The sequence below is a fragment of the Bombina bombina genome, chromosome 5, assembly GCF_027579735.1.
Source record: "Bombina bombina isolate aBomBom1 chromosome 5, aBomBom1.pri, whole genome shotgun sequence".
NCBI lineage: Eukaryota > Metazoa > Chordata > Amphibia > Anura > Bombinatoridae > Bombina > Bombina bombina.
Genome location: NC_069503.1, coordinates 244,778,042 through 244,800,594, shown reverse-complemented (window position 1 = coordinate 244,800,594; position 22,553 = coordinate 244,778,042). Strand labels below are relative to the sequence as shown.

General features: G+C 38.1%; 1 protein-coding gene across 1 annotated transcript in view; it reads left to right on the top strand.

The window, feature by feature from the left end:
• MYO3A (myosin IIIA) overlaps positions 1-22,553 on the top strand; it is a 499,205-nt gene that overhangs the window by 457,743 nt on the left and 18,909 nt on the right. Inside the window, 2 exon segments of the mRNA XM_053715695.1 lie at positions 16,146-16,238; positions 16,330-16,453. Of these exon segments, the coding sequence (XP_053571670.1) occupies positions 16,146-16,238; positions 16,330-16,453 (217 nt within the window).

Here is a 22,553-nt window from a genome sequence, read left to right as displayed (position 1 = left end):
AGAGAAAACTGCTCGTTAGCACCGCACAGCTCAAAACAAAAAACTCGTAATCTAGCCGTTTGTTTACTCCTATTATCAAATTTGCTTCATTCTTTTTGTATCGATTATTGAAGAACATACCTAGGTAAGTAGTGTGCATGTTTCTGGAGAACTATATGACAGCAGTTTGTGTGAAAACTGTGGCCATCTAGTGCTCATACAGATGTATAACATTGTTAAAAGCATTCTTGTGCACGCTTCTGAGTCTACCTACCTGATTTTCAATAAAACAAATGTTACTCTCTGTCTGTTATAATGAAAAACAAATTTTGGGTTTCAGTTTCCTTTACAATAAATTCCTCTCCATATGTGTGTGATTATCTTACAGGGACAGTCTACTGAAAATGTTTATTGTTTAAAAAGTTAGATAATTCCTTTATTACCCATACCCCAGTTTTGCCAGCACAGCTTTATTAATATACTTTTTACCTCTGTGATTACCTTGTATCTAAGCCTCTAGAATGCCTCCTGATCTCAGTTCTTTTGTCAGACTTGCATTTTAGCCAATTAGGGCTAGCTCATAAATAACTCCACAGGAGTGAGCACAATGTTATCTATATGACACACATGAACTGGCACTGTCTAACTGGGAAAAAATATCAAAATACACTGAGAAAGAGGCAGAATTCAACAGTTTAGAAATAATTTTGAGCCTATCAAGGTTTAGCTTTCAAAAAAGAATACTAAGAGAACAAAGCAAATTTGATGATAAACGTAGATTGCAAAGTTATTTAAAATTGCATGCCCCTATCTGAATCATGAAAGTTAAATTTGACTTGACTGACCCTTTAAAGTGCAGAACATTGTTTTAAGATGTGTAAATAAGCCAAATCAACTACAAGGGATAGGAGATGGAAGCTTGCTTCCATTATAGCTTCTAGGAATATGCAAAAGCTCCTGGAATCAGACATATAATTTTAACAATATAGTCATGCAAGCAACTGTTTTCAAATCGGCTGTAGGAGCATCATTTTAATAACACTAGTCTCTCCCCCATCTCCACTGGAAGGTAAATTTCTGCTGCTGCCTCATGTTTAACTTTTTGTTTATAATGACACGGAAGTCCACGGATCATCATCAATTACTGTTGGGAATATCACTCCTGGCCAGCAGGAGGAGGCAAAGAGCACCACAGCAAAGCTGTCAAGTATCACTTCTCTACCCACAACCCCCAGTCATTCTCTTTGACTCTAGGGCAAGGAGGAGGTGAAGTAATTAGGTGTCCTGATTATGATTCTTCTATCAAGATTTTTTTTATTTTTAAGTCAGGGCAGGATTACTCTGATCTTCCATCACAATTTGGGTCTAGCTGTACTCCACGTTATTCTCTTCAGCAGGGCTGTGGTGGCTTTAAAGCAGTTAGGTGCTTGTAAAGTGTGCTTTGCTGCATTTTCTAAACATGTTGCTGCCCTGGTATAGAAAGCCTGAGTAGGTTTACTCTGTCTTTCTTTTTACACAGGTCTCTGTGAGAAGTGGCATCCTCTCATACTTTGTGAGTCGTCTGGCTGCCGGACGGCTATAATGCTGTTAAGTGCCTTTTATCTTCTAAAAGATGGGAGATTGTGCACTTTATATATAATGCAACACTGATTGGGACATTTTATACCCTAGTTGGGGTATTATTGGGCAGTGTGTAGGCACTCATTGTGTTTATTAAGAGAGACAGACTGTTTCTCCTTCAGGGATGAAGGGGTTAATAATTGTGTAGGGCTCTGTTTCCTTAAGCTGTTTATTAAGAATAAAAGAAGGAATCAGATGGGCGATATAGGCTTGTGTGACAAGTATATATATGCTTATTGTTGTGGCAGACATTAGACATTTTCTAGTGAGGGGGAGTTTTTTTCTCTATCGGCTGGAAGCGCGCACTTTATTAAGCACTGCTTCTCCTCAGTCAATGTGTCTCTCCTTCATGTATATTCTGCTCTTAGTTAGAGCGGTGGAGCGGTGTAGTCCGTCCGTTGAGAGAAGTAAGCTTAGTACTCCGTTTTTTTCTATTCCTGACTCTTGTTGCCGCCCTTTCTAAAAGCGCCATGTTGTTTACCCTCAGGGAGGAAGCGGCCCCGCCATTTGTTTTGCGCTCAGCTCTAAGCCACGTGACTCCGCCTCCTTGCTCCAAGATCGGAGCAGTGAGGTTTCTGCCCCCATGTGAGGATAACATGAAAGTTATGTATTCTTATTAAATTCTTATGTATTAAAGGATAATACTTATGATTTCAAGGATAATACTTATGTATTAAAGGATAACTTAAATGTTTTTAGGGTAACCTTTATCTCAGGGAATCTGAGATTGCAAAGTTATTTAAAATTGCATGCCCCTATCTGAATCATGAAAGTTAAATTTGACTTGACTGACCCTTTAAAGTGCAGAACATTGTTTTAAGATGTGTAAATAAGCCAAATTAACTACAAGGGATAGGAGTTGGAAGCTTGCTTCCATTATAGCTTCTAGGAATATGCAAAAGCTCCTGGAATCAGACATATAATTTTAACAATATAGTCAGGCAAGCAACTGTTTTCAAATCGGCTGTAGGAGCATCATTTTAATAACACTAGTCTCTCCCCCATCTCCACTGGAAGGTAAATTTCTGCTGCTGCCTCATGTTTAACTTTTTGTTTATAATGACACGGAAGTCCACGGATCATCATCAATTACTGTTGGGAATATCACTCCTGGCCAGCAGGAGGAGGCAAAGAGCACCACAGCAAAGCTGTCAAGTATCACTTCTCTACCCACAACCCCCAGTCATTCTCTTTGACTCTAGGGCAAGGAGGAGGTGAAGTAATTAGGTGTCCTGATTATGATTCTTCTATCAAGATTTTTTTTATTTTTAAGTCAGGGCAGGATTACTCTGATCTTCCATCACAATTTGGGTCTAGCTGTACTCCACGTTATTCTCTTCAGCAGGGCTGTGGTGGCTTTAAAGCAGTTAGGAGCTTGTAAAGTGTGCTTTGCTGCATTTTCTAAACATGTTGCTGCCCTGGTATAGAAAGCCTGAGTAGGTTTACTCTGTCTTTCTTTTTACACAGGTCTCTGTGAGAAGTGGCATCCTCTCATACTTTGTGAGTCGTCTGGCTGCCGGACGGCTATAATGCTGTTAAGTGCCTTTTATCTTCTAAAAGATGGGAGATTGTGCACTTTATATATAATGCAACACTGATTGGGACATTTTATACCCTAGTTGGGGTATTATTGGGCAGTGTGTAGGCACTCATTGTGTTTATTAAGAGAGACAGACTGTTTCTCCTTCAGGGATGAAGGGGTTAATATGTGTGTAGGGCTCTGTTTCCTTAAGCTGTTTATTAAGAATAAAAGAAGGAATCAGATGGGCGATATAGGCTTGTGTGACAAGTATATATATGCTTATTGTTGTGGCAGACATTAGACATTTTCTAGTGAGGGGCAGTTTTTTCCTCTATCGGCTGGAAGCGCGCACTTTATTAAGCACTGCTTCTCCTCAGTCAATGTGTCTCTCCTTCATGTATATTCTGCTCTTAGTTAGAGCGGTGGAGCGGTGTAGTCCGTCCGTTGAGAGAAGTAAGCTTAGTACTCCGTTTTTTTCTATTCCTGACTCTTGTTGCCGCCCTTTCTAAAAGCGCCATGTTGTTTACCCTCAGGGAGGAAGCGGCCCCGCCATTTGTTTTGCGCTCAGCTCTAAGCCACGTGACTCCGCCTCCTTGCTCCAAGATCGGAGCAGTGAGGTTTCTGCCCCCATGTGAGGATAACATGAAAGTTATGTATTCTTATTAAATTCTTATGTATTAAAGGATAATACTTATGATTTCAAGGATAATACTTATGTATTAAAGGATAACTTAAATGTTTTTAGGGTAACCTTTATCTCAGGGAATCTGTTCCAAAGTTAAGGATCTGAGGAATCCTGCAGTTTGTAGAATACTGGCTTCTAAAAGCCTTAAAGTGATAGTATATTAATTATTCAGAAATATGGCTTGTGTCTCTCGCCTAATTTTTCAATTTTTATAAGCCTGCGATGGTAGAGCAGGCTGAGAAATAAAGTCTTTATATATGTCATGGGCTGTTTTTTTGTTTACAATCCTTAAAGTTACAGTTTGGTGCATTTTAGGAGAATCCCTAATCTATACTCTAAGCTGTTTTCTTATATAGATTCTGTCTTAGTCTAGACAAAACAATTTTTATTGTTTGCTTGTGTTTGTTCTTAGAGCGTAATGTCTGCTCCTTCAGACACACGTCTGCTCTGAACTATATTATAGAGTTTTTATGACAATCTTAAAGGGATCTTCCTTTTTATTTTCTCGAGCCCTATGTCTCTCAGGATGATACTGTCTAGGCATTGCCACAGTTTTCTCCTTAACGTCCCAAGTCTTTATAGCGTCACATGCAGTGCTCTGCGGTTCCTCTCAATCTCCTGGAGGAGTTATTTGCTTGCAGAATTGTCTGCCCAGGTTGCTTTTGGCATCTGTGGCTTTATCTGCCTTTTCTTTATTTATGGGAAATCGCAAGAGGTTCTTTAAGGAATCAGATAGTAAGGGTTCTGCTCCATTTGCTGCTACGCATTTTATCCTTCTTATAGTTTTATAAAAACGATAGTCGGTAGCATCTGAGGGTTAAACCTCCAATTTGGGCAGTGCAATTCCTTCTTCTGGTTCTGAAGTAGTTCTCTTCAGATTCAAGCATAATCTCCCTTTTATTTAGGAAGGGTTGGCTACTTGGGAAACTTCAATTCTCCTGTCGTTGTCAATCCTCAAGAATCTAGTGAATTTTATATTTACTAGGATTCATTTGTTAAAAAAATTCCTGTTCTCGACCGTGCTAGGATAATTTTCTCAGGTATGGGAGAAGTCACGGATTCCTTTTCCCCTTCTCCTGTCTATAATAACCTGTCTCCTTTAAATATCATGGTGCTTAAAGTGAAGGTAAACTTTGATGAATAGTAAAAATACTATTAAAAACAGGGGCACTTTCATTCATCAAAATTTAGAAAGCAGCCATTTTGATTAAAAACTTATCTTTGTTCTTTTCACAGCCAGAGCAGCGTCCCCTACCCGGAGATCCTCTCTTCACACGTTATCAGTGACTAATCTGGCTTCCTCCAATCACGGCTTTCCCCCCAGAGGAGTCATTGCCTAAGGCCATGCCATGATTGGAGGAAGCCGGATTAGTCATTGATAATGTGTGAAGAGAGGATCTCCAGGTGGGGGAAGTTGCTCTGGCTGTGAAAAAAACAAAGGTAAGTTTATAATCAAAACGGCTGCTTTCTAAACTTTGATGAATGAAAGTGCCCCTGTTTTTAAAAGTAGTTTTAAAAACCGGGCTTTCATTCATCAAAGTTTACCTTCACTTTAAGTTAGTAGGGGCCATTGATATTCTGGTTAAGAGAACTTCAATCCTTATTTAGGATAGCTGTACATTTACGACTCTTTATAGTCAACTCTCTGGCATCCTTTTGATGCGACATCTTGTCAGATTCCATTTTGGTGGACTCCATGAGGAGATCAATGTCAGAAAGCCTGTTAGGCAAATAATTTATTTCTGTTGCTGCTTTTTCGTTCCTTTGTAAAGCAGGAGTATCCCCCTTTATCTTCCAAGCAGGAGCAATGCAAGTCCTCTTGTATCCCAGTTAGTCTTGGATTAGGGGGAAGTGCTGTCCTAGCCCGCTGGGCATTACAGCTGTTCAGCTGAGAAGCCCACTTGTGGCTTAGTGGTATAGTTTAGGCCTTATTATTCTGCAGTGGCAGATTCAATTTTTAGGATTCTTCCAAATCCACACTTCTGGCTTTTCCTTTTTAAGGATGAGTCCTTGTTTGGACCTGGTATGACAGTATTATCCTCTGACTTGCGGTGAAAAGAGTTTTTCTATCACTTTTCAAGTGAGTAAGACTAAAGGAATGTTTTCCTTTTTCCTCTTTCATCAGGGGTCATGTCTTTTAGACCAGTCTCAGATTTTTTACCGGAGGCAGATTTTTCTTTCTAGAGTATCTGCAATTCAGGTACGATGAGAAACTTTCCTTGAACAGGGTTCAGGACGTTCTTTTCTGGGAGTGAGAGTTCCAGCCCCTATCTGGGAACAGGATCTGGGTCTTTAGCTCAAGTATCTCTGGTGCTGACGTTTAAAGTAATATCCATTCTCTTTTGGTTCTGGGTCTGTTCATAAAAACATAGACCAGAGGGATGTGTGTTTATTGTCCCCATGTTTCAGGATCTTCGCTAGCTTATGGGTTCAGCAGCCGAGAAATACTTTTAGGTCCTGGGGTAGTACAATAGTGTTCTTCTGGACTATAGATGGTTCAGCTGTCATCCCTCATTTGAACTATCTCTTTTTCAAGAGATTTTGTCCAATCTACTTTCCCATGGATGGTAAACGAACCTGGAGAAGTCTTCCTGCATTCCATCTTCATGGGTGGACATTTTAGACTCTGTATTTAGAAGAAGTTTTCTAACAGAGGTCAGATGTCAAGGATTTATTCCTTTTCCTCTCTCTGCAGTCTAATGTCCAGCCTACATCAAGCTCTAGTTGTCCGGTAGATGGCTTAGCCTTTTACAACCAGTAGGTTGGGAGTTAGGATCTAACTGCAGCTGCATTTACTTCATTTTTAAGTAAATTGATATAGGAGGGAATTGATCTTATGGTTTCCATGGACTTCATTACTTTTGCTATTTTCCAAAAAATGGAGAACATTCAGATCTGTCTCAAAGAATAGATATAGATCAGTCGACGAGAGTCTCTTTACAGTAATATTTTTTTAGGAATTTCTATCTCAGGGCGCGTGCTTCTGGAGATATTCCTGGGTGATGTATCCACAGATGACAACTGCTGGGCCGGTATGATGTCTGGGTCTTATTAAAATTATGGACTCGGGAGTGTCTGCTCTTCTCTTTAACATTTGGAGTAGAGAGCGATTTTCAATGCTCTGATAGCTTGGCCTCTTGGCATCAGTCATTCTTAGCTTGGTTCCAGTCAGACTATATCACCTCTTGGTTTATATCAACCATCAGGGAGGAACTTGAGTTTCCTTGGCCATATTAAAGGTGACTTGGATTGCTCAGTGGGGCAGAAGCTCACTATTGATGTCTGTCCTCCAGGGGTGGACAATTGGAAATCGGATTTCTGAACAGACAGTTATTTCTTCCCGGGTAGTGGGTTCTCCTTTCCGGAGCTGGTTTCTAGGTAAACCTTCAAATGGGGGGTCCAGAGTTGGCCTCTGAGGGCATTTTGGCAGAATTCAAAGTTTCCAAGGTTCAACTGACCACCTTGATTGATGTTCTGGCATTTTTTTCTTGGATTTCAGTCTGGCATACCTGTTTTTCTCCGTTTGTTTCCCTCCATGAGTCATTGCTTGTATTCCACAGGAGAGAGCGGTGGGGATTCTCATAGCCTCTGAGTGACCCTGCAGGATCTGGTATGCAGACCTATGGGTAATGTTGTATCTACTCTTTGGTGACTCTACCTGAGGAAGGTCCTTCTGAAACAGGGTCCCTTTCTTCATCTTCATCTAGTTTCTCTGATGATGCCTACTTGAAGATTGAACACTTGGTTTTGTGTAAGCATGGGATTCCGAGTCAGTCATTGAGACCATCACTCAGGCTTGCTTTCCTGTTTCTAGAAGAATTGCCATAGAATATGGCATATTTTTCTTTATTGGTGTGTATCCAAGGGCTCTCTTGGAGTGGAGTCAGGATCCAAGAAATTTGTCCGGTCTCTTGGATGTCTGGAGACAATCAGTACCCTGAGGGGTCAGATTCTGCATTGTCTATTTGGCTACTTATGCGTCTGGCAGTTGTGCCAGATGTGCAATCTTTTTATGAGGCCTGGTCAGAATCAGGGCTGTCCTTAATGTCAGTTGCTCCCCCTTGGAGCATTAACCTTTCCTTAACCTTGTTCTTAGGGTTTTGTGGTACATTCTGTAGATATTAAGTGTTATCTCGGAAGTCTATCTTTTCTGCTCGGAGAGTCTCAGAACTCTCAGCTTGGCAGTGTGTTTCGCATTATCTTATCTTTCTTGCAGATAAGGTGGTTCTTCGTATTAAGTTAGGTTTTCTTCTTAACTTGTGTCGGATGGGAATATTATGAAGGAAATTGTTGTTCCTTCTCTATGTCCCAATTCTTCTTACCATAAGGAACGTTGGTGGCACAACTTCAATGTTGTGCGTGTTCTTAATTTCTTTCTACAGGCAACTAAGGATTTTCACCAGTTTTCTGTTTGGATGTGTTTTTCTCTGGGACAGCTACTTCTCTTTCCCTTTGGTTGGAAGTATGATGATTTGTTTGGTTATGAGACTGATGGACAGAAGCCTCTTGAGAGAATTACATCTCTTTTCTCTAGGGCTGTATCTGCTTCTTGGGTTTTCAAGAATGAAGCTTCTGTTGATCAGATTTGCAAGGCTGCAACTTGGTCTTCTCTGCTTAAATTTTTCTGAATTTTTCAAATTTGATAGTTTGCCTCGGCTGAGGCTGCTTTTGAGAGAAAGGTTCTTCAAGCAGTGGTGCCTTCTGTTTAGGTTACCTGTCTTGTCCCTCCCTTATCATCAGTTTCCTCTAGCTTGGGTATTGATTCCCAACAGTAATTGATGATGATCAGTGGACTTACCGTGTCATTAGAAAGAAAACAAAATGTATGCTTACCTGATAAATTTCTTTATTTCTTGACACAGTCCACGGCCTGCTCTGTGTTTTTACAGACAGTTTTTCTTTGTTATATAAACCTCAGGCACCTCTGCACCTTATGTTATTTATTTTCTCTCCTTTCCCTTGGTCAAATGACTGGGGGTTGTTGGTGGGGAAGTGATACTTAACAGCTTTGCTGGGGTGCTCTTTGCCTCCTCCTGCTAGCCAGGAGTGATATTCCCAACAGTAATTGATGATGATCCATGAACTCAACGTGTCAAGAAAGAAAGAAATTTATCAGGTAAGCATCAATTTAGTTTTTTTTATACACAATACTACAATATCTAATTTTTGAGTATATGTGGTGGTACCAACTGGCAAAAAAACTATTGACAAAATAATAAGATTGTACATCAACATTCAAAATTTCAATAGTTCATGTGGTAGGAAATTTAGTAAATTGATACATAATAGATACAAATATATCAATTTGAATTTTTCTATTTCGAATATTGCATAATTCAAATATTGCATTTAAAGAATTCATTAGAAATACTATTACATTAAATTAATTTAAGAATGTTGTACAAACATTCGAAATAAAGAATGAACAAACTAATATGATAAAATTTGTTATATATTTTTAATGTTGCAAATTATTCGTCCATCTTTTTCCCTATTCATAGGCTAAACTTTTAGCACTTGACTCCATATTACAACAATCGCATTTTATGCTCAAACTTTTTACTCAACTTGAAAGTTTGTGTAAAGAGTTTGGCCGGAGGAAAAAGTTGCACACAACTGTACTATTAATCCCTAAACTGCCACACACCCACATTGCAAAGAACTCGCTACACTGTTAACCCCTAAACCGCCATACCTCCACATTGCAAAGTACCCAACAACACTATTAACCCCTAAATCTACACAACCCATATCGCAAAGTACCCTACTACACTATTAACCCCTAAACCTACCCAACCACTATCATAAACTACTCTGCTACCCTATTATCTCCTAAACTGTCACAACCCTACCACAAACTACCCCGTTACACTTTTAATCCCTAAACTGCCATAACCCCATCGCAAAGTACCCACTATATAAAATAAATTACCAAAAATTAATTTGGTGAGTACCATTTTTGGGGTTTAGTGGTAGGCTTTATTTGGGTTGTTGTTTTTTTTTTTTTAGACTATCGGCTAGATTTAGAGTTTGGCATTAGCCGTCAAAAGCAGCGTTAAGGGGTCCTAAAGCTGCTTTTGACCACCCACTGGTATTTAGAGTCAGGCAGGAAAGGGTCTACCGCTCACTTTCTTTCCATGACTCGAGGCTACCGCAGATCCCCTTACATCAATTGCGTATCCTATCTTTTCAATGGGATTTGCCTAACGCTGGTATTTAGAGTCTTTGAAGAAGTGAGCGGTAGACCCTCTACCGAGAAGACTCCAACCGCAAAAAAAAGTCAGTAGTTAAGAGCTTTATGGGCTAACGCCGGAACATAAATCTCTTAACTACTCTGCTATAAAGTACACTAACACCCATAAACTACCTATGAACCCCTAAACCGAGGCCCACCCACATCGCAAACCCTCTAATAAAAAATTTTAACCCCTAATCACACCGCCGCCACCTACATTATAGCTATGAACCCCTAATCTGCTGCCCCTAACATTGCCGACACCTATATTATATTTATTAACCCTTAATCTGCCACCCCAACGTCGCCGCTACCTAACTACAATTATTAACCCCTAATCAGCCGACCAGACCTCGCCCCCACTATAATAAATTTATTAACCCCTAAACCGCCGCACTCCCGCCTCGCAAACACTATAATAAATTGTATTAACCCCTAATCTGCCCTCCTTAACATCGCCGCCACCTACCTACAATTATTAACCCCTAGTCTCCCGTCCGCAACGTCGGCGCTACTATAATAAATGTATAAACCCCTAAACCTAAGTCTAACCCTAACCCTAACACCCCTAACATAAATATAATTTAAATAAAATGAAATAATATTCCTTTCCTATAATTAAATAAATTAATCCTATTTAAAAATAAATTCTTACCTATCAAATAAACCCTAATATAGCTACAATATAACTAATAGTTACATTGTAGCTATTTTAGAATTTATATTTATTTTACAGGCAACTTTGTATTTATTTTAACTAGGTACAATAGCTATTAAATAGTTATTAACTATTTAATAGCTACCTAGTTAAAATAATTACAAAATTACCTGTAAAATAAATCCTAACCTAAGTTACAATTAAACCTAACACTACACTATCATTAAATACATTAAATAAATTAACTACAATTACCTACAATTACATTTAATTAAATAAACTAATCTATAATACAAAAAAACAAACACTAAATTACAGAAAATAAAAACATATTACAAGAAGTTTAAACTAATTACACCTAATCTAAGCCCCCTAATAAAATAATAAAGCCCCCCAAAATAAAAAAATTCCCTACCCTATTCTAAATTACAAAGTAATCAGCTCTTTTACCAGCCCTTAAAAGGGCTTTTTGCGGGGCATTGCCCCAAAGTAATCAGCTCTTTTACCTGTAAAAAAAATACAACCCCCCAACATTAAAACCCACCACCCACATACCCCTACTCTAACCCACCCAATGTCCCCTTAAAAAAACCTAACACTAACCCCCTGAAGATCTCCCTACCTTGAGCAGTCTTCACCCAGCCGAGCCGAATTTTTCATCCAATCCGGGCGATGTGGTCCTCCATCCGGGCGAAGTCTTGATCCAAGCGGCAAAGAAGAGGTCCTCCATCCGGGTGATGTCTTCCTCCAAGCGGCATCTTCTATGTTCTTTCTTCCGGCTCCATCTTCAGACCGCCGACGCGGAACATCCACCTTCACCGATGGACTAACGATGAATGACGGTTCCTTTAAGGGACGTCATCCAAGATGGCGTCCCTCGAATTCCAATTGGCTGATAGGATTCTATCAGCCAATTGGAATTAAGGTATGAAAAATCTGATTTGCTGATTCAATCAGCCAATAGGATTGAGCTCGCATTCTATTGGCTGATTGGAACAGCCAATAGAATGCAAGCTCAATCCGATTGGCTGATTGGATCAGCCAATAGGATTGAACTTCAATCTGATTGGCTGATTGAATCAGCCAATCCGATTTTTCCTACATTAATTACGATTGGCTGAATCATATCAGCCAATTGGAATTCGAGGGACGCCATCTTGGATGACGTCCCTTAAAGGAACCGTCATTCGTCGTTAGTTCGTCGGGGAAGGTGGATGTGCCACGTCAGCAGTCTGAAGATGGAGCCGGAAGAAAAAAGATACAAGATGCCGCTTGGAGGAAGACATTGCCCAGATGGAGGACCTCTTCTTTGCCACTTGGATCAAGACTTCACCCGGATGGAGGACCACATTGCCCGGATTGGATGAAGAATTCGGCTCGGCTTAGTGAAGACGACTCAAGGTAGGGAGATCTTCAGGGGGTTAGTGTTAGGTTTTTTTAAGGGAGGATTGGGTGGGTTAGAGTAGGGGTATGTGGGTGGTGGGTTTTAATGTTGGGGGGGTTGTATTTTTTCTTACAGGTAAAAGAGCTGATTACTTTGGGGCAATGCCCCGCAAAAAGCCCTTTTAAGGGCTGGTAAAAGAGCTGATTACTTTGTAATTTAGAATAGGGTAGGGCATTTTTTATTTTGGGGGGCTTTATTATTTTATTAGGGGGCTTAGATTAGGTGTAATTAGTTTAAACTTCTTGTAATATTTTTAATTTTCTGTAATTTAGTGTTTGTTTTTTGTATTATAGATTAGTTTATTTAATTAAATGTAATTGTATTTAATTGTAGTTAATTTATTTAATTAATTTAATGATAGGTTTAATTGTAACTTAGGTTAGGATTTATTTTACAGGTAATTTTGTAATTATTTTAACTAGGTAGATTTTAAATAGTTAATAACTATTTAATAGCTATTGTACCTAGTTAAACTAAATACAAAGTTGCCTGTAAAATAAATATAAATCCTAAAATAGATACAATGTAACTATTCATTATATTGTAGCTATTTTATGGTTTATTTTATAGGTAAGTATTTATTTTTAAATAGGATTAATTTAATTAATTATAGGAATATTATTTCGTTTTATTTAAATTATATTTATGTTAGGGGGTGTTAGGGTTAGACTTAGGTTTAGGGGTTAATACATTTATTATAGTAGCGGCGACGTTGCGGGCGGGAGATTAGGGGTTAATAATTGTAGGTAGGTGGCGGCGATGTTAGGGAGGGCAGATTAGGTGTTAATACAATTTATTATAGTATTTGCGAGGCGAGAGTGCGGCGGTTTAGGGGTTAATACATTTATTATAGTGGTGACGAGGTCCGGTCGGCAGATTAGGGGTTAATAATTTTAGTTAGGTAGCGGCGACATTGGGGGGGCAGATTAGGAGTTAATAAATATAATATAGGTGTCGGCGATGTTAGGGGCAGCAGATTAGGGGTTCATAACTATAATGTAGGTTGCGGCGGTGTCCGGAGCGGCAGATTAGGGGTTAATAGTATAATGCAGGTGTCAGCGATAGTGGGGGCGGCAGATTAGGGGTTAATAAGTGTAAGGTTAGGGGTGTTTAGACTCGGGGTTCATGTTAGGGTGTTAGGTGCAGATTTAGAGAGTGTTTCCCCATAGGAAACAATGGGGCTGCGTTAGGTGCTGAACGCTGCTTAAGGTATAAGGTTTTTTTTCAGCCAGCTCAGCCCCATTGTTTCCTATGGGGATATCGTGCACGAGCACGTTTTTCCAGCACTGCTACCGTAGGCAACTCTGGCGTTGAGGGTTGAAGTGGAGCTAAATTATGCTCAACGCTCCCTTTTCTGAGCCTAACGCAGCTACTCAGACAACTCTAAATACCAGCATTGTCTTAAGGGTGCGCTGGAAAAAAAGCAGCGTTAGCTACGCGGGTCTTTACAGACAAAACTCTAAATCTAGGCGTATGTTTTTTTTTAATTGGGCAACAAAGAACTTTAGGGTACTGCTTCTAAGGGCAAAAGAGCTAAATTGGTTTAGGGTTTCTCTTCTCTTAAGTTTTAGAATAGTCATAGCTGTGGACTTTTTATTTTTGGCAATGTTTTTTTTTTCTTGTAATGGTAGGTTTATAATTTTTTATGTAATGTTAGGTTTTTAATTTTATGGGTTTTTTTGGTAACTTAGGGGGTATTAGGGTTACTTGTTCAGAGGTTAGTTGGTACCTTGCTATGGGGTTTGTGGCGATTTAGAAGTTAATAGTGTAGCAGAGTATTTTGCATTATGGGAGTGTGACGTATAAGGGTTAATAGAGTAGAAAAATAGTTTTCAATGTTAGTGTAGTACGGTGTGAGGTGTGGTGGTTAGGAGTTTAATAGTGTAACAGGGTACTTTGTGGTGGGCTGTGAAGTGGTGTAGGGGTTATAAGAGCAGAGGGCTTATTGCGATGTGGGTTAGTGAGCGAATATGAGTGTCAGGATTTCCACTTTTCCCGCACCATTGAAGTCTATGGGGGAATATGTTAACGCTGTCATAATATTGTTACTTTGGCTTTTTGCGCACGTCATGATAGCGCGCAAGCAAAACTTTTTTACTTTCAACTTGTAATACGTGCAGTATCGGACGCACGCAAAAAGGCATAGTCGAGCACAGTTAACATGCGATCAGGAGCAATAAATAGCCCTCCACTCATAATCTAGCCCTAAATCGCTAATATTTTTGGGCTCCACTTGTAATCTAAGGCTATGTTCTGGATAATCTGTTACAGGTCAATGTTTTATGTGCGATTTTAAGATTAAGTCTGTTCATTCAGTTTTGGGATATACCTAAACTTTAAACTGCTTAATTAATTTTCTGTAATATTAGTAACCTAATCTCTATGAACAATGAACTCCAGCATACTGAAGTAGAAAGCAGTAGATTTCTGAAAGCTTTACAGGATAAGGATGAATAGGCCCGATAACTCACTGGCTTGATCAGACTGAATGTGATCAAGTTACTGGAACTCATTAAAATTAACATGAGCTTGATTTATAAGTTTTGCTTGAGAGACACATTTACATTTCAGATACTAAACACTGAGCAACAAGTTACCTTGAGCTAATATGAATCTATACTTGTCATAGCTCACAAAGCTTACATCAACTTATAACATTCTATTGCAGCGAGGCAGTTATCCTTAAAGAAACACTTTCTTATCTAATTGGACCACCCCACATTTACTCCCATATAAGATTTGGCCAAGTTGCCCAAATCATTAATAAAGGGGGGTCTCTAGGCATGTATAATATACAATAAAAAAAGGCATAAAGACCAAGAAGAACCCTTTTTTTACAGTCCAAAGGCCCCTTTTTATAAAAAAAAAAGCCCCTACATAGGTTTTAATACCCAGTTAATCACCATTGTAATAGTGATCCCCTAACATGAATAAATGCCCATTTATTTCAGTATAGTCTAATGGGAGCCTCTATGTGCATATCAATGTTTTATATTGATTCCTAAAAGCATATATATATATATATATATATATATATATATATATATACAAATATATATATATATATATATATATATACACACACACACACACATATATATATATATATATATATATATATATATATATATAAAATAATGGTATAATATGTATCTGGGTCTGCAGAAAACATTAATACATAATGTGAGCAGCATCTAAAAACTCCAACACAGCTCAGCACATAGGTGGGATTGGCTAAGCATTTATGGCATTTAACAACTTTCCAATTTACTTCTATTATCTAATTTGCTATGTTCTTTTGATATCCTTTGTTGAAAATAATAGCTAGTAGACTAAGGATCAGCATTGCACTACTGGGAGCTAGCTGCTGATTGGTGGCTGCACATATTTGCCTCTTGTCATTGGCTCACCCAATGGGGATGATTTATTAATGTACAGACCAACATGATCCGCTGTAGCGGATCATGTCTGCCGCACATCGATAAATGCCGACAGCATAGGTTGTCGGCATTTATCATTGCTTGCAGGAGGTGTTAATCAACCGATCGTATCCGATCGGACTGATTGCTGTCCGCAGCCTCAGAGGTAGTGGACGAGTTAAGGAGCAATGGTCTTAAGACCGCTGTTTCTTTACTCCTGTTTCTGGCGAGCCTGAAGGCTCGCGCGGAAACAGGTGCATTTGGCACAATACGGGGCTTGGTAAATTGGCCTCATAGTATTCAACTTGCTCCCAGTAGTACATTACTGCTCCTTCAACAAAGGAATGAAGTAAATTTGGGGATGTATAGAAATCTTCATGAATTCCACATTTATCAAGTTCTGATTTCGCATTGAGTTTTTTCCTACACGATAATAGTTTTACGGTTTTTACAGCTTTTAATATAATCCAGGTCAATAGTTAATTATTTTTTTATTCCTGTATGACTAATGGACAATATGAAACAACATAGAGTCATAATTCATCATTTTTAATTTTATATATATTTGTTTTCATATCTAAAGCTTACAGGGGCTATGTTGTACGTAAAGAAACTGAACAAACAAAACAAGTAAACACAGAGAAGTTGGAGGACTTTATCACAAGATTCCAGGCTGGTAAGCATAAATTATTTTTTCTTCTTAAAAAAAGAATGACTCAACTATTTTTATCCTGTCTGATGTTTCATGCATCTACAATTTATCTTAGTTGCCAGAGGGTATATAGTAAGGATGAAAAGGAATGAAATGCTGGAAATGGAGAGTGAAGCGGCAACAAAAATTCAGTCTCACTATCGAGGTTTCAAACAAAGGAAAAGCTTCCAAAGAAAAAGGTGAATCTATAGTTATGCAAATAGAGTCATTTTAACAATGGCCCTCAGTAGTAAATTAGATTAACTCATTGGTAGTTGTTAGATATCAACATTTTCTACTTAGTCAAGTTTTTTTCCAATTTACCAACTGTATTATACAGCACATAAAGTAATCTACTACAGTAAACCGAAGTTTCAATTATATCAATAGTAATTATTTTCTCGTGTTATCCATGTTATAATACAAAGCATTGAAAAAGCAAGTCAGTTTCCTCTCTGGAACAGAAGAAAATATTTCTTATAAAATCTTTGGTGAGCCACCATTTGAAAGGTAATTTGTTTGTCTTGGGGATTAAAGTATAAATGGAACTTTTTTAAAACACACATTACACACACACACACACACATACACTCACCGGCCACTTTATTAGGTACACCTGTTCAATTGCTTAGTAACACAAATTGCTAATCAGCCAATCACATGGCAGCAACTCAATGCATTTAGGCATCTAGACGTGGTGAAGACGACTTGCTGAAGTTCAAACCGAGCATTAGAATTGGGAAGAAATGGGATTTGAGTTACTTTGAACATGCCAGATAGGCTGGTCTGAGTATTTATATATATATATATATATATATATATATATATATATATATATATATATATATATATATACAAAATAAACAGATAGAGTCCAGCACTTATTGAATTGCTTTAACCTGGCTGTGTGCTCGTTACAATGGGCTATCAGCAAAAACCCAAATAGATACAGTCCATATGTAGAAAGTAACAGCACCACTGCATCAATTTTCTTAGAGGTGAATTATTTCTTTATTGGAGATATCACAACAATAAATCAGCGACGTTTCTGACCTACATGGTCCTTAATCATGCATAGTTAAAACACAGTAAAACACACATTTAAAAAGGGTGGTATGACCAATCAGATTTCAGCTCACATTCTTAATTGAATTAACCCATGCCTATCCAGGCAAGATAATATACATATTACTTTTTCTATTAGTGGCCTCTAGTGGTACCATATTGAATAACACCCTATCAAAATTTATAAAAACAAATACAGATCGTAGTCCCTATTCAGACCATAAGGGTACAATGTATTCAATTTCTTAATCCACCAAACTTCTTTTTGTTTTAGTTTAAGTTCTCTGTTACCCCCTCTTCTGTGTATGGGGATATGGTCGATTACTTGGAAGCGCAGCTGACTAACAGTGTGTCCCATTTGGGTGAAATGTGCAGATACTGGCAGAGACATATCTTTAGATTTAATCGATGCCTTATGCTGACTAAACCTATCCCTGGCGGCTTGGGTGGTCTCTCCGATATAACAGAGGCCACATGGACATTTGAGTAGATAGATTACATAATTGGTTTGACAAGTGTATAGACCATTGATGGTATACTGTTTACGTTTGTCATTTTGGGCCAAATATTTACCTCTAATAACTGAATTACATTGTGCACAGTGCAGACAAGGATAACATCCTTTATTGGGAGAAGTCAAATAATTAATTTCAGATTGTTTAGTTGTCCCCACATCTGCTCTGACTAGATTATCTCTTAGATTTCTCACCCGTCTATAGGATGGCATTGGTGGTAATTTGAAAGACTCAACCTCAGGATTAAATTTAGTTAATAGATGCCAGTGTTTTCTTACTGCTTTAAAAATATGTTGGCTTCGCTGACTATATTCCATAGTGAGCACCAATCTATTTACATCATTTCTGGTTTTAGGTTTGGCTTTACTTTTATCAAGATCCATGATACTTTTATTTATACTCTCCTGAGGATAACCTCTTTCAATAAACTTCTTACCCATAGATTGTAACCTAGAGGGCAATCTGTCCTGATCACTCACTATCCTTTTAGTGCGTAGTAACTGGCTTCTTGGGATAGAATTGAACACTGTCTCCGGATGGAAACTTTCATACCTCAAAAGAGTGTTTCTGTCTGTAGGTTTAGTAAAGAGATCAGTGTTCAATTTATCATCTTGTATATAAACAGTGGTATCCAAAAAATTAATCTCATGAGATGAATATGTAAGTGTAAACTTGATATTTGTCATTGAGGCATTAATTTCATCCACAAACTGTGTCAAAGACTCCAATGAGCCCCCCCATATGCCAAAAATATCGTCTATATACCTTAGCCATAGCTTACAACAAGAATTGAATGACTTATTGATGTTAACAAATTTATTTTCAAAGCCACTCATGAACAGATTGGCATATGAGGGAGCTACATTGGAGCCCATGGCCGTACCCCTCTTCTGCATATAATAGGTGTCCTGAAACAAAAAATAGTTACAGTATAAAACCAGTCTTAACAAATCATCAATAAGATCTATCTGTGTTAGGTCATACAATTTACAATTATTCAAAAAACTTCTCACAGTATCAAGGCCTGCCTCATGAGGGATAGAGGTATACAAATTAACCACATCTAGAGAAAAGATAAACCAACTTTCTTCCATTTTTACTTTTTCTAGTTTTATCAGGAAATCATTGGTGTCTTTTATAAAAGACTTCTGTTCTTTAACCATTGGAAAAAGAATTCTATCCAGAAAAATTGACACATTTGAAAAAATGGAATCTGTGCATGCCACAATGGGCCGCCCTGGTGGGGATGACATATTTTTGTGAACCTTGGGCAAGGTATAAAAAACTGGTGTTATAGGATGTTGCTTATATAAAAAATCAAATACCTGTTTAGTTATAGTATTGCATTGAACTGCCCTATCCAAAATTGTTTTTAATTCTTTTTGTATTTCAACAAGAGGATTGTGGTCTAGTACTTCATATACCCCTCCATCAGAGAGTTGGTGTAAAATTTCTTGAATATAGTACTTAGTGTCTAATATTACAACAGCTCCGCCCTTATCGGCATTTTTTATTGTAATATCTTTATTGTTTTTTAGGGACAACATAGCTTCATATTCATCTTTTGTAAGATTATAATTTTTCATCTCTGGATTTAAGTTAGATTTTTTCATTAAGTTATTGATATCCTGTTGTACAAACCTAATAAAAGTTTCCACACCAGAATTACTGGTAGGAGGTATGAATGAAGACTTTTTATGTAAATTAAGGCATTTCAGATCAAGGGGATTTGTTTGCATAACACCTTCATTTATTTGGCTTTCAGTACACACTTTATTAGTATTTATATTATTGCTACCATACATAGCTTTCAACCTGAGCATTCTGAAAAATTTATACAAATCTTTATCAACTTCAAATTCATCACAGTCCTTAGTAGGGCAGAAGGAAAGTCCTTTCATTAGCAAGCTGTGTTCCGTCTCGGTTAGCTCGTATTCCGAGATATTAATTACTAGACTCTCCTTGTCCTGTATGGGGGAAATGTGGTCAGGCTGTGCGTTTACCTTCATTTCCGCATACCTCGTCGGAACCTCCCTCCTTTTTGACGTCTCGGCATCTGCCGGTTTCGGTTCCAGGAGCTCTGCGTGTACATCCGTTGTTCTTTGGGATCGGCGGTGCTTCCGCCCTCCCCTCCGGTGTCTCCTTCTGAGCCGGAATCTAAAAAACTTTCCCCAGAGGATGACCCTTCGGCTAGTCTGTCCTGCTCTGTTGACACTCTCGGCATTCTCCTCCAGTGAGGTGTATCGCGTATCTCGCGTTGTCTTGACGTGTGGTCACGTGACCAGTTGTACACCCGGTGATTGGTGTAATCAAGCTCATCACGTACAAACTTAGATCTTTTCCTCTCCTCAAGATCTGAACGATATTGAGCCAACAATGTATCAATTTCTTCTTTAGTAGTTTTCAACATTTCCAAAGTATACTTTGTTTCCATTCCCCGCTCGGCTTCCAGCACCAAACCTTTTTGTTTATCAATCTCCAACTGCAGACATTCTACAGTGAGCACAATTAAATCAAAAGAGCACTTGTTAAGTATACTCTCAAATCTTGTTCTGTACAGTTCATGGTTAGCCAGTATGGTGGGTCTCAATTTTATCCTTAGGCCTCTAGGAATTCTTTTAATGCGGTAATATTCTGCTAGCGTGACTGAGTGCAGCTCTAGAGAAATCAGTCTCCTCTTTGTTTTTTCATATTCCTTTTTTGAATCCACTTCAGCACAATTTCTTAGAAAGTTCCTTGATCCCAAGGCCAATGAAGTGATGCGTGCTGCATCAAGGTCAGAATAGGAAAAAGTAGCAGGTTGGATATCCTCCATAGTACCTTCACTCGCTGGTAGTGCACGTAACTCTGCTGATTCCATGTGTGCAAAATAAACAGATAGAGTCCAGCACTTATTGAATTGCTTTAACCTGGCTGTGTGCTCGTTACAATGGGCTATCAGCAAAAACCCAAACAGATACAGTCCATATGTAGAAAGTAACAGCACCACTGCATCAATTTTCTTAGAGGTGAATTATTTCTTTATTGGAGATATCACAACAATAAAACAGCGACGTTTCGGACCTACATGGTCCTTAATCATGCATAGTTAAAACACAGTAAAACACACATTTAAAAAGGGTGGTATGACCAATCAGATTTCAGCTCACATTCTTAATTGAATTAACCCATGCCTATCCAGGCAAGATAATATACATATTACTTTTTCTATTAGTGGCCTCTAGTGGTACCATATTGAATAACACCCTATCAAAATTTATAAAAACAAATACAGATCGTAGTCCCTATTCAGACCATAAGGGTACAATGTATTCACTTACATATTCATCTCATGAGATTAATTTTTTGGATACCACTGTTTATATACAAGATGATAAATTGAACACTGATCTCTTTACTAAACCTACAGACAGAAACACTCTTTTGAGGTATAAAAGTTTCCATCCGGAGACAGTGTTCAATTCTATCCCAAGAAGCCAGTTACTACGCACTAAAAGGATAGTGAGTGATCAGGACAGATTGCCCTCTAGGTTACAATCTATGGGTAAGAAGTTTATTGAAAGAGGTTATCCTCAGGAGAGTATAAATAAAAGTATCATGGATCTTGATAAAAGTAAAGCCAAACCTAAAACCAGAAATGATGTAAATAGATTGGTGCTCATTATGGAATATAGTCAGCGAAGCCAACATATTTTTAAAGCAGTAAGAAAACACTGGCATCTATTAACTAAATTTAATCCTGAGGTTGAGTCTTTCAAATTGCCACCAATGCCATCCTATAGACGGGTGAGAAATCTAAGAGATAATCTAGTCAGAGCAGATGTGGGGACAACTAAACAATCTGAAATTAATTATTTGACTACTCCCAATAAAGGATGTTATCCTTGTCTGCACTGTGCACAATGTAATTCAGTTATTAGAGGTAAATATTTGGCCCAAAATGACAAACGTAAACAGTATACCATCAATGGTCTATACACTTGTCAAACCAATTATGTAATCTATCTACTCAAATGTCCATGTGGCCTCTGTTATATCGGAGAGACCACCCAAGCCGCCAGGGATAGGTTTAGTCAGCATAAGGCATCGATTAAATCTAAAGATATGTCTCTGCCAGTATCTGCACATTTCACCCAAATGGGACACACTGTTAGTCAGCTGCGCTTCCAAGTAATCGACCATATCCCCATACACAGAAGAGGGGGTAACAGAGAACTTAAACTAAAACAAAAAGAAGTTTGGTGGATTAAGAAATTGAATACATTGTACCCTTATGGTCTGAATAGGGACTACGATCTGTATTTGTTTTTATAAATTTTGATAGGGTGTTATTCAATATGGTACCACTAGAGGCCACTAATAGAAAAAGTAATATGTATATTATCTTGCCTGGATAGGCATGGGTTAATTCAATTAAGAATGTGAGCTGAAATCTGATTGGTCATACCACCCTTTTTAAATGTGTGTTTTACTGTGTTTTAACTATGCATGATTAAGGACCATGTAGGTCCGAAACGTCGCTGTTTTATTGTTGTGATATCTCCAATAAAGAAATAATTCACCTCTAAGAAAATTGATGCAGTGGTGCTGTTACTTTCTACATATGGACTATATATATATATATTTATTTTTTTTTAATCAAAACTTTTTATTGAGATTTTTATGCATTGACAAAGAAAATGAAATGACATAGAATTGACAAGTCAAATCAGTGCAGTGG